The 12,283-nt window shown below is 36.9% G+C and overlaps 2 protein-coding genes across 3 annotated transcripts; one reads left to right on the top strand and one right to left on the bottom strand.

Moving 5' to 3' along the window:
• Positions 1-380: 380 nt before the first annotated feature.
• Positions 381-2,344, top strand: LOC145613082 (uncharacterized). Its single transcript, XM_081668138.1, has 3 exons — positions 381-524; positions 1,472-1,811; positions 1,931-2,344. The coding sequence occupies exons 2-3, from the start codon at positions 1,493-1,495 to the stop codon at positions 2,152-2,154; spliced, it is 543 nt and encodes a 180-aa protein (XP_081524264.1). The 5' UTR covers positions 381-524; positions 1,472-1,492; the 3' UTR covers positions 2,155-2,344.
• Positions 2,345-2,569: 225 nt separating this feature from the next.
• Positions 2,570-12,250, bottom strand: LOC145613080 (uncharacterized). 2 transcript variants are annotated; one of them, XR_014106860.1, is made up of 11 exons: positions 9,044-12,250; positions 7,910-7,986; positions 7,449-7,529; positions 7,221-7,292; positions 7,041-7,134; positions 6,878-6,932; positions 6,122-6,250; positions 5,898-6,015; positions 5,696-5,778; positions 4,973-5,083; positions 3,891-4,014 (listed from the first exon to the last, which is right to left on the bottom strand). XR_014106860.1 is itself a non-coding variant. In XM_081668136.1 (10 exons), the coding sequence occupies exons 1-10, from the start codon at positions 12,240-12,242 to the stop codon at positions 3,594-3,596; spliced, it is 4,329 nt and encodes a 1,442-aa protein (XP_081524262.1). In that variant the 5' UTR covers positions 12,243-12,250; the 3' UTR covers positions 2,570-3,593. The 2 variants fall into 2 exon arrangements, 1 of the variants encoding a protein (XP_081524262.1); XM_081668136.1 differs by lacking the exon at positions 4,973-5,083 and having other exon boundaries at positions 2,570-4,014.
• Positions 12,251-12,283: the final 33 nt, after the last annotated feature.

The following is a 12,283-nucleotide window of genomic DNA, read 5'->3' as shown; positions in this document are numbered from 1 at the left end:
GAGGGAGTAAATGATCAATTAATCAAGGTACGTACTCCCTCCGTTTTTAAATACTTGCTCCATTTTTTCATGCGCGGAGTTTTAGGAGATATTGGAGAAAGTATTAAAATATGGAGATAGTAGGGTTGGTTGAAGGTAAATTGGAGGAGAGTGAATCTAAAAGTAATAAAATTGGGTACTCTAATTGACAAAAATGAATTAAATATTATAAAAGCTTTCTAAAAAAAGAAAATGGAGCAAGTATTTATAAATGGCCGCAAAAAAAAAAATGGAGCAAGTATTTAAAAACGGAGGGAGTACTTTAAAAACTTTAGGAGGAGAAAAACATAGAAAATACGGAGTATTATATAACGCGTCGAAGCAACGCGTATATATACGGAATATAAATTGTGGTTCCCTGATTTTTAACCACTTATATCAAAGTTCTCAAACCTTCAAATTTAACATTTTTCACACCAAACCAAAAAAACAAGAACAAGAACCAAAGGAAAATTCTTGAGGATCAAATTCTGAAGTTTGATTAGGTTATCTTCTATTCATTGATTTAAATTTGTTTGTTATTTTCGTTTTTTTTTTTTTTTTTTTGAAACCTTATTTTCGTTTTATTTTTATACAAAAGAATTAGTTATTTAATTTTCTTCTTTGATTTCCCCCTTCCCCTCTGTTTTTTCTATGATCATTTTTTTGTTTTTATGTTTTTGATTTATTTTTGTGGCTATTTGTTGATGGAATGCTTCGGATCATGTTAAACCCAACTAATATATTACGACAACTAGCAATTTAATGAATAAATATGAGTTATTGTAGGTAATTTAAATTAAAGTCATAAACATATTACATGATTTTTTCATATCTTCAAAATTATTTCTATGAGAGTTTTTAAAAAAATGATTTTGCAGAAGATGTAACACCTGTACTTTCAACAGAATTTTTTTTTTGTTTACAAATTTGTACCTCAAATCATGAAATTTAAAAGAAATCATTAATCCAAGTATAATATCAATGATTTCTGGTAGGAGATTTATCGTAAGAATCCTATATAAAACTTGTAGAAATATAATCATGTATAGCCCATTATAATAGGCCATGGTTTTTTAAGTCAGTCACAAAAAAATACTTTGTATTAGGTCACTTTCAAAATTAGCAAGTTAAGCCTTAAAATGCTCAAGTTTACTAAAGATTTAAATGAAATACTATATTGATATGTTGGAATGTACTTGTATAAGATAAAAGATTCAATCGCGGATAATTAGATATAGGCTATTCTGTAAAGACTAAGGACGGAGGGAGTACAACATTTTTTTTGTGAAGGGTTTATCATTGTGATCCCTGATCCTTGAGTCACAACATTGATATGAGTAATATCTAGTATTGCTAGACATAATATCTTGATTATTGTCATTCTGATTTTATGATACTTATTTCTTTGAATAGTAATCTAAATTAGCTTAATTGATTATTGCTGTTGCAGTAATTTCACCTGGTCTGCAAGATGGACAGGCCGAATAACAATGATACAACAGACAAACGTCTGTTTTCAGGTATGATGGGATATGCTGCAGGACATCATCGTCCTCACGGTCATGGATATGGTGCATACCCTCCCCCACACGGATATCCGCCTCAACAGTATCCACCACAGCCTTATCCATCCCACTCCTATGACTCTTACCCACCATACCCGCCTCCTGGTGGATATCCGCCTTCTGGCTATCCACCCCACGGGGGCTATCCCCCTGCCGGGTATCCTCCTCCTGGAGGGTATCCTCATTCATCTGGTTATCCTCATCATTCGTCTTCCCATCATTCAGGTACATCCTTTAGATTTTACTTCTTTATCATTTTGGCATTATTGCTTACTTTTGATTAGTACTTCATTACTATTGCTGTCAACTGATGTTTGTAATATAACGTGTTTTGTATTGAAAAGGCTTTAGACCAAATATGGGACTCTTAGCTGGAGGTGCTGCAGCCGCTGCAGCTCTTTATGGAGCGCATCATCTCTCACACGGACACCATCATTCGCATGGACATGGTATGTATGGCGGCTTTGGTCATCATGGGAAGTTCAAGCATGGAAAGTTTGGCAAGCGCTGGAAGCATCATGGGGGACATGGCCTATTTGGGCGAGGAAAGTTCAAGAAATGGAAGTGAAGACATTTTGCTATTATCATTAAACTCAATAATACTGTATTATAGGGGATTGATCTGGCTTATGTTTTATGTTTACTTATTTTTGCTGTTGGAAGTATCGGGTCGTTTATAGGCCCTGGTATACAAATATATATTTATCTCATTTGCCTTGTACACTTTTTATAAGTAAATTCACCTCATTTAGATTCAATTTAGTGTCAAATGCCATCTTTTTTGTATTTGGAGGGATGACTTGTAGCAGATTAGATACTCGATGTGGATTTACCCAAAACCGCTCATTGCTTCATTAGTTAATCTAGAACTTTGTTACCTGATTTTGTATTAGAGTCCATATAAGAGGTGTATTGTTGTTTTCTTAATGGAAAGGTAAAGACGTTTGTAATATTTGGGGTGATAATAGCAGAAAGTACATGAATGAGCAAGAAGAAAATAATTAAACAGTTCCACTCGCCGACAGTGTGGCCTGAAACGATTTGGACTGAAAACTAGTTTTTCTACTACAAAATGTATTACAATCACAACATATGTGTGTGGTCTTTGGATTAAAATTAGGTAAAATTGGTAAAAACCACCTTTTATGTTCAACTTTTTTGAAAAAATCACCTTTTATGTTTTTTATTAATTAAACCATCTTTTAAGTATCTAAATTTTCAATTGCACCACCCCTATTTCAAATTATGACGAAAAAATTAACTAAAACGTCAAAGGGGTCCACAACTTGTGACTTTCGCTCCTAAATCATGTATTTTTTTCACCTCCAAAAACATTTGACCCTCCCCTTTATATATATGCACGACTAAATTGAGTAAAGCTCTAAAAAACCAAACTTAATTTTGCTACAAAAATTAAATTGTTGTATTTGTTTATTCTCAAAACCTAAATTGAGGTAATTGAAGTGGATGGTTGAGATGGAAGGGAAAGATTTGCTATGGTTGATGATTTGGAAGTGGATGGTTGAGATACAATATGTTAGATTTGAAATAGGGGTGGTGCAATAAAAAATTTAGGTACTTAAAAGGTGGTTTAGTTAAAAAAAAAAAAAACTTAACAGGTGGTTTTTTCAAAAAAGTTGGACAAAAAAGGTGGTTTATACCAATTTTACCTTAAAATTATCTTCCTACATCTGAAACTATGTACAGCCTTGTAACATGCTATACCTTTTACCCTAACTCACCCCTTTATAATTGCTACAGTTTTCGCGATCAAATTCATGGACGCTACGTTGTCTACAGCACTAACAAATTGAGAGCACTGACCACATTTGGTAATGCAACAAATATTCATACAACAGATTACAACACAACTAATTTATCTCTATACTCATTTCACTTTAGATCCGCTTTATGCATATTATGTGCCTCTGGTCCATCCTTCAGTTGCAGCTGACCTGTACATTCGAAAGTTGGTCAGAACTTCAGCATATTTTACAGATTAGATAACTATGAATGTTTTCTCTCCCATTTTCCTTCACGTCTTCCATCTCGTTCTCTTCTCTCCAATATTTGCCTGGACTTGCTTCCTCTTGATCCATGTCTTTGAGAACCAAATCCACCAGAGAGGCCATCAAATCCTGGCCCTAGCTCGGGATCACCAGTGCTACCTGTATCTCCAGAATCCTTACTCCCATCAAAGTTCTCCTCATAACTGCTGCTGCACTCATCAGTGCGATCACGTGCTTGAAGGATTGTTGGAGGTTGAACTGGGAATGTCCTCGAACCAGAGAGGACGACAGTGGGTGTTGTAGTAAGAGACTGGGTGTTGACTGACATATCAGGAGGTAAGCCGGTGTTACTTCCTCTTAAGCTGACATCAGTGTTGGACCTCCCATTCTCTCTGTCCCGATACCGATCACGCGGACGGCTGCAAAGGTAACAAAAAAAAAAAGGTCAGGAGCAGCTGATAAGAATTATGAATTTATGATGTACATAGAAAGTTTAACACAGATTTTAGACACTGTAGACATGGATAAAACGCCATTTACAAGGAAGCCAACAATTAAATTTTGAACAAATATGGTTCATTAGTGTTTTTTACCCTAGCAGACGGCTATTGCTATCTTACTGCCAAATAGAATCAGCCCTCTGTTATCATAGGGCTAAGGCTGCATACATCTGAACCTCCCCCCCATCACCCCCCCCCCCCCCCCCCCTCCCTCCCTCTCCTTCCTCATAAGTTGAGCGGGAGCTTCTTTAGAAAGATGCTGCTGCTGAATGTATCTGTAGACACAAATTGGAATGGGTTGAAACGTTAATTTGGTTGTATCCACCAGTGTAGCCCAATTGCCCACATACAGTAAACCGAAAAAGGCAAATCACACAAGTAAACTTGTAATGTTTGACCCATCTAAAAAATTAGGTAGTAAAGCGCTAACCCGTACCAAATCTCATAATAGCGAATTAGGTAGCACTGGTTATAACTATCTTTTAGTCTCCCTTCCATCGGAACTCTCATATTGATAATCCCATCCTTTTACAATATACGCAGCTAAACTTGAGCCTGATTTTTTTCTATTACAAATCGCTCTAGATAATAAAAATTATCCAATTGTTATTGTAGGTTTCCAATAAATGTGTCCTATTCCACAAGCATCTCATGTTCATCATCAATAAGCATCACTGGCTTGAGCTGACACTTAGGTTTGCTTGTTTCAAGCTTAGCACAGCTCCAGCTTGGTTGATCCAACCTCAAACAGCTAGCTAAAACTGACCACGATGGGTCTGAGTCCATAAATCCACAGGCTAGGCATGGCTCACCTAGTCACCTTACATCGTTTTTGTTTTACTAATATAAGAGAGCTCATACTACATCACCACTTAACTGAAAAGTGGAACTATGCTTGAAATTGACCATTACAGCATCAACATTCTCTGACAATCTACATTTGAGCCAAGTTGAGGCTTAAAATCTTCTTCAGTGCTGACGCCGAACCCTACAAGGTCAATTCAATAATGACCTCTATGTGAGTTCAGACTATCCATGAGTTCAAATAGGTGACATGATGTATTTTTTTTCTCTCATAAAAGTCATAATAGTATCATACAAATGACTTTCAGATTGATAACATGATAACTCTTAACCCTAAGAACAGCTATTAACAAAAAAGGGCATGCAATATAATGTGGCATAGTGAAAGGACATTGCAATTCATTCCGTTATTTGGTACTCCCTACGCCCCCCCCCCCCCCCCCCCCATATTTACCTTCTCAAAAAAATTACATTAAATTCGTATTTTCCCTCCACATCAACCTCTCTCACTCTCAAGTCTCAAGTCAATACTTTCTCATACATTATTCTCTCTCTATCCACTCATATTTCTCTGATTTTAACAATTTTCCTCAATTTCTGTACCACTTCAGAAAATATAAATACATTTATCATCATAAATTTTGAGTATCTGAGACAAAGTATCCCAAGTTACTTAGTTACCCATGTGTATTATTTAGCTGCTACACAATATACCCAGCCTTGGACTTATACACAACCAATGGAACTAAAGAACAAAACAAGCCAAAACTTGGAACAAATGATGCATGACAATTACCTGCTATGAGTGGAAGAAGAAAATTCTCTTCGCGGTGGTCTGCTTCCAGACTCCACTTGCTCCAACTCACGTTGAAGTTCTCTCTACATGTAATTATGATGAGTTGGTAAGCATCACATGTGAATAAATAACTTCAGAGCCAAAAACACGACGGGAAAAAGTCATTTCTTGGATAGTCAAGATCATATCAAAATTTTCTCACCTGTGTTTGCTTTTCTTTCTCTAAATCAAGATTATATCGAAGTTCATTGGTTTTGGCACGCTCTAGCTCCAGCATCCGCTGCCTTTCAATGTCCTTTTCCATTTCTGAAGTTCTTTGTCTAAATTCATAAAAACAGTATTACTAGGAAGACTAAACACATGTGTTACTACTAAGGTATATCAGAACCAGAGTATTATTAATCACTATATATATTGGATTCAAACCTATCAAGTTCTTGCAGTCGTTCTGCTTCTCGTAAAGCAGCTTCTTCAAGATATTTCTGGCGTCTGTGTCTCAACATAAGTTTCTTCTGCCTTCGCTCTATTATTTCTTCCTTGATTCTAGATTTCTCTCTGGAATAGAATGAAGCAGTAGCCTTTAGTGAGTAAAAATACTAACTGTACCTCCAAAAAACCTAGAACTTACAAGGGCAATTAATAGACCAAGAAAGAAGTGAATCGAGAAAGATCTGGTCAAGAGCTTGAATGATAAAATAGTATTAAAAATGAAGACAAGCAAAAGTATGGCAAAGAAAACCACAGGTCCATAAATAGAGAATTTGTGTATATTAGGAATGTAACTATTTTCCAATGATCTCATAACTGTAACCCTAGAATAATTTGTATAGTATAAATTCTAATATTCTATAAAATTTAATCAAGCCTCCTTAAGAAATCATTTATGATTCAACAGCAATCTGCAGTCATATCGGCAGCATTGTACATGAAAGATTAACTCATGCAAAAATCCATACAATTGACTGAACATTATAGGGCATAGGCTGTAAGGAATATATGCTGCATTACTTTTGAATGACCTGTTCCTCCTCAATATAGTGATCCTGGGCCGAAAAATTTCAGGATTAGGTGTTTTGGTACGTATTTGTTTCGATTGATTAGGTGTTATGGTACGGTTTACCCCTCCCTCAATTTTCACAAAGGAAAGAGAACACAGAGTAACAAAACAGCAAATAATCATACATAGAACGAATGCCATCCTTAATTTGCTGCAGTCGATGTCCATCCTTTGCATCAGCTGCAGATAAAAAGATGAGAAAATTCCATGAGATTTATTAAACAATGTCAAGAGAGAGCTCAAACTCATCAATACCATAGCTCTAGAATATCAAGGTGAAGTCATTACATGAAGGAAAGGCAACTTCATTTTGAGGATTAATGTCCAGCAGCGGAAGCTCTTGTTGAAGAATTTCCATCTCCAGTTCAGCTTCCTCTAGCTCCTACAAAATATTTATTTTTAATAATTAATTAAACTAGATGCATATAGTCCCAATTTATCGCATCTGGAGACACGGGAGTAACTTACTCCAGCTTCTTGGTCCATCTTTTCAGCAAACAAATCAAAGTATGCTTGTACAGAAGTTAAATTAGCAAGAACCTGCAAGAAACAGCAATGAATCCATAAATAAATCGTGAAAAAAGTGGGTTTCATACTTCGTATAAGACAAGGAAAAAATAATAATTGAAAATTCCTTCATGGCTATGGCAGTTTCTATGACAAAACAAATTTGGAAGATAGGAAAATATATTTTACCTGAAGAACAGATTCACGAGTATTTCCGAACTCAGGATCAAATTCTTTCGATTGGCAAGAAGAAAGTGCTTCCTTCAGGGCCTTGTGAGAGAAATCAACAGAAAAATTACAAATTTCCAGCCATGAAAATACAGTGAAAAGAAGTGACAATGAACGAGAAGATATGACTACATACGTTATATAGAGATAGAAGAATGACTCAAGCCAGCTAATAGATCTTGATTGTCATGAAAATATACAAATCTACAGAAACCACCAGGGTTCAACCTAGCATGGTGTCTTTGCATGTAATGCAAAGTGGGGTCCCTAACAAATTAGACCTTCCCCTCAATTTTGTATGTTAGGTCCATGGTCCACTTTTCCTCCTCAGCTAAACCTCAACATTGGCCTCAGTAAACCAAAGGGCCACAAAAATAACCTAAAAAGAAAGGGTAAAACAACAAATAAATCTCATAACCTACCTCTTTGGCTTCTTCTTCATCGCTCTTAACTTTACACAAAGCTTGGCAAATCCTCTTCTCCATTTCCCCAACTCTGCCTGCCATAGAAGTACAATGGCAATGTCAAAAACATATAACTGAAGGGTGAAGGCTCGTGAGGATGGTATCATAGTTTCAGTATATTAGCTCCAATAATGCTTCACTTGTAGAAATGCAAATTAAACATCTTTGTGATTGTTAAATATGCAAAATCCCACAGCAACTCTAACTGTAATCACTATTGAATGGATAGATATAAATCTCCCCTCCAATATTTCACCCCCAATTGCACCCTACCTAAATAAAAATGCAAAACAGAAGACAGAGATAAAGACGCTGATTTGAAACAATTTCATCTTGATGAAGCATTGATATAAGCTTGCATATAATCATATGTTATGAACTTGTCCATTTAATAATTTATGTGTGTGTGTGACACCTTGAGAGTTGAGCCTATAATGATTAACAAGTTTGTCTTAAACAGATTCACAAAGAGGGTCATTAACATCAGCTTTTGGCCATATCATTATGACGCTACTTTTCAACAATCTTCTTTCAAATCCAATGAGTTACATACAAACAACTTTCCACGATATCACAAGTTCATAATCATCCTCTTGCAAGTGGTGTTGGCAGAAACACCCTGCCATAGAGGTGACCCCTCTCTTTTCTTTTTATCTTTCAATCTTATAGCCCTTCCCATTTATCAACCTTCCTTCTTCAAACTTCAACAGATCCTGTAAATCAACATCCCTAACACAAAAATGTCTATATCTGAACCCCTTTTTAGAATCCATTTACAGATTAAGCACTTGAAAGGTAGGCAAACTTCAGACTGGACACAAATGAGATGCCCAGTAATTATGTTCCTATATTATGTTCAACTTATGGATGATGCTAAAGTCCTTTCTTGGTTTTCACCTTTAATCCTTCGACAACAAGTTACTGTCTAAACAAGACATTGCAGTAAGCTCTTAAAGAAAACTACCCTGAAGCAATATGCTGCCAGCAGAAGGCATTATCAAATATAAGCAATAAAAAAATAATAAAAATTGATGGGAAAGAGTGAGGGATATAGGTTAACACAATAAACAATCAAAATACAGATAAACATACCAGATTTGGAACCTCCTAGGGTTTCTAGATATCTCCAAACACTTTGAGGAACCAACGACATATATTCAGCTGGGCAGTACAGGCAAGCACCAGCAATTAGTGCTAATGAAAGTTGAGCAAACAGACCCTCACCCATGGGATAAGCAAAACTTCCCAACGTCTGGAAAAGCGTGTCAGCAGTTTCAAGAAAAGATTGCAATTTGGCAAGGTTGGCAAATGGAATATAATGAACAAGAAGCGCCATAGCAACAGTCCTCAAGTGCAGTGATGTGTCAAACGAAGCCATATGAGAGACTTGATCCCATGTGTTCAAAACAAGCTGGGATAAGACTGATTCTGAGATGCAAACAGCACTATCTTTTGAAGCTAATTTGTCAAACGATGGAGAAGTGAGAACCACCCAACCACCATTCACATCTAGGCCAAAGAGTCTACCTAAATGCAGAAGTGCAGTAAAACGTTGCTCTGGTTCAAGATGGCTCAACATTTTAGAAATTAATTCTATTAGACATATCCCACTCTCATGCATAAGAATACCCCTAGAAAATAAATTGGACAGCCATCTATCAGTTTGCAAGCGCCAAGAAATTTTTGGGGCATTTAGCATGATATTTTCAATCACAGAGCTTAGTGTAGAAACCACGTTATCCAGGCTACAAAATGCTGGCACTTTGAGTAAACAATCGACCATAGTAGACGCAACTTCCCAGCAACTATTCTCCAGAACCAGAGGAATATTTTCCGCAAGCCCTTCTATACCATTTTTCCAATGAGCGAAGAATTCATCAAATGTCTTGCAGACCAATGTGTTGTGTTCTTCCAGACCAGAAATTTCTTGCATAACAGAAAACAAGCATCTTGAGTACATTAAGCACTGGGAAGAATAGACAGCAAGACTCCTAGAGAGTTGTGGATGAAGATTCCAACATGATTCAATTGATTTATTTAGACTAGAAATGAGACTGCATAAGTCCCCACAGAAGCCTTCTATCTCTTCTAAAGACAGATGATGAACGTCAGTACCTACCGTAGAACTACCACTGATATCTCCTTCAGTCGTCTCAAACTCCTCTTTTTCACTACCATAACAGAAATTATCAGGAAACCATGCATTAGATTCCAAACCATTGTTTCCAGGTGACTTAACAGTTACATCAACAGTGCGAGGCATAGGTATAAGACCAAGTACTCTTAAATTTTCCACTAAAAATCCATTGCAACTTTGCAAAAGTTGCTGAAATGAGCTAAGATAATCGTAGAATGCAGTTGTCGGCTCTAATGAAGGAAAATCCACCCAATGGACAGACGATTGAATGACCTCCCTTTTCCGATCAAATGACAGATCACGAAAGACAGAAGCTAAAATAAAAATAATGAGAGCCTTGTTGACCTTTATGGTGGAAGAATCCATATTCTCTTGCTCCTGTCTGATGTATGTAAAGAGCTCATCAAAGCATAGACTCTCAAAATCAAGACATGAATCACAATTTATATACTTTTCTTCATTTAATTTCTTGCTCAAAGAATATGAAATTATGGGTTTTAGTAAGCGTAATATAGACCTGAGAAATGACGTGTCACAATAAGAACTTTTGCAAAGAGAGCCAAGCACCTGCACCAATCTCGGCATCTCCGGAATGATGGCTTCCATGTGCTCACCTATAATAGCCTCAAATACAAATAGAATGATTGCCTTGGCATTTTTGGCATGGTAACCCTTAGTTTGAGGATAACTATCATGAGTCTTGTCCGCCTTCTGGAGGAAGGGTGACAAGCACAGATCAGAGAACCAACACAATATATCTGGAACTGCAGTTGATGCAAGAGATCTCAACTGCAGAGAAACAGCCTCTAAAATTGTTTCTCTGAAAACTTCAAATTCTTTTTGCATGTCAGGTAATATTTTACTTAGGTCTGGGTATATTACAGCAAACGACTGCTCTTGATATTTCTGCTGGGAAAAGTTATCTGCCTTATTGGTGTCTGGTTTTCCTTTTAACTCTTCCAAATCCAGAACCTCTTTCCTGTCTCCACCAAGTTCCAATACTCCCAGATCATCAGAAAATATGGACAACAAATTTGTCAATTGTGACAAATTTGAGGCAAGGAAAAGACGTTGGGTCAGGTATCCTTTGGCATTCCGTGATACTGCCATCCAACCAAGATAGCGGACCAGAGGAAAAATACATGAAGAAAATGTTGATATCTTGCATATCCAGGTTGATGGGGGAATAAGATTGCTATACTGACAGCCACTCACATTAAATACATTGTTTGATCTACTGTTTCCTCCACTAGAAGCAATGACCAAGCTTTGAAGAATCATCCAATGCCTTTGTACTCTATATATCCTTTCTGGGTTAAGCTGCAGATTCCCCTCCTTATACTGGTGAAGAGTAGACATCAAAGACCTGTTAAGTTGCTCAGCAGAACCTAGGATAATGTCAATCACATTTTCAGGAGAGCAAAGAAGCTTAGTGGCCGAATATAACAATAACACAAGAGACTGCATAAGAGTTGCATGCAATGACTGTTGCTCTCTTTGCAATTGATGAATTAAAAAATTGCACAGCAATTCTTGGTTTCTCCTAACCAATGTTATCGCATCTACAGATGCATCATCATTCACAGAAAAATTTCCAGATTCATCATCACTCCCAGCACCATATGGGCACTGATCTCCATCGGACACTTTCTGGTAATAGCTCCTGTCCATCTCAGCAGCCTCAAGCAATATTTGGACAAACACTTTGTCTCTCTTCCTCTCAAGGTGACTTATTGTTTCCAGATTGCAGTTTCCTTTTCCTAGGGCTTTCCTAAGTTCAGAAATCTCTTGATCATGGGGATATTTTGTCCCAGGAATCTTCACTTGATTACATAACACTGAATGCTCTTTCACAGAAATCATAAAAGGATTGATATAGCATTCAGCAGACAGGATCATAGCATCTATTGCAGCATTGTGACCTTCAAGGTTCACATTTCCCTGAGAATGCAGGTCCAAAGCCAAACGCTGAAATTCAGATGCTCGAGATTTGCAGATCTCATAGTCTAATAGTTGGGTATGATTAAGATGCAAGGTAAAATATTTCATGGAAAATCCGGAATCCGATGTAGCACACTTGCGAACACCAGTAATTTTTTCTTCCCCGATAACAGGTGTATCATCATGGTTGGGATCTGAATGGGTAGCCTGCATACCATTGATAACACTTCCGAAAGAGTTCAGTAGTGCAAGAT

Source organism: Chenopodium album, chromosome 25 (assembly GCF_948465745.1).
Source record: "Chenopodium album chromosome 25, dcCheAlbu1.1, whole genome shotgun sequence".
NCBI classification, from domain to species: domain Eukaryota; kingdom Viridiplantae; phylum Streptophyta; class Magnoliopsida; order Caryophyllales; family Amaranthaceae; genus Chenopodium; species Chenopodium album.
This window is presented reverse-complemented; position numbering and strand designations above follow the sequence as displayed.

Coding starts and splice junctions, on each gene's coding strand:
- LOC145613082 (XM_081668138.1), top strand. CDS start 1,493: ATGGACAGGCCGAATAACAATGATACAACAGACAAACGTCTGTTTTCA. Junction 1,812..1,930: donor TTCGTCTTCCCATCATTCAG/GTACATCCTTTA, acceptor TGTATTGAAAAG/GCTTTAGACCAAATATGGGA.
- LOC145613080 (XM_081668136.1), bottom strand. CDS start 12,242: ATGCAGGCTACCCATTCAGATCCCAACCATGATGATACACCTGTTATC. Junction 7,987..9,043: donor CCTAGGAGGTTCCAAATCTG/GTATGTTTATCT, acceptor CTTCTATGGCAG/GCAGAGTTGGGGAAATGGAG. Junction 4,015..5,695: donor TCTTCTTCCACTCATAGCAG/GTAATTGTCATG, acceptor TTACCTTTGCAG/CCGTCCGCGTGATCGGTATC.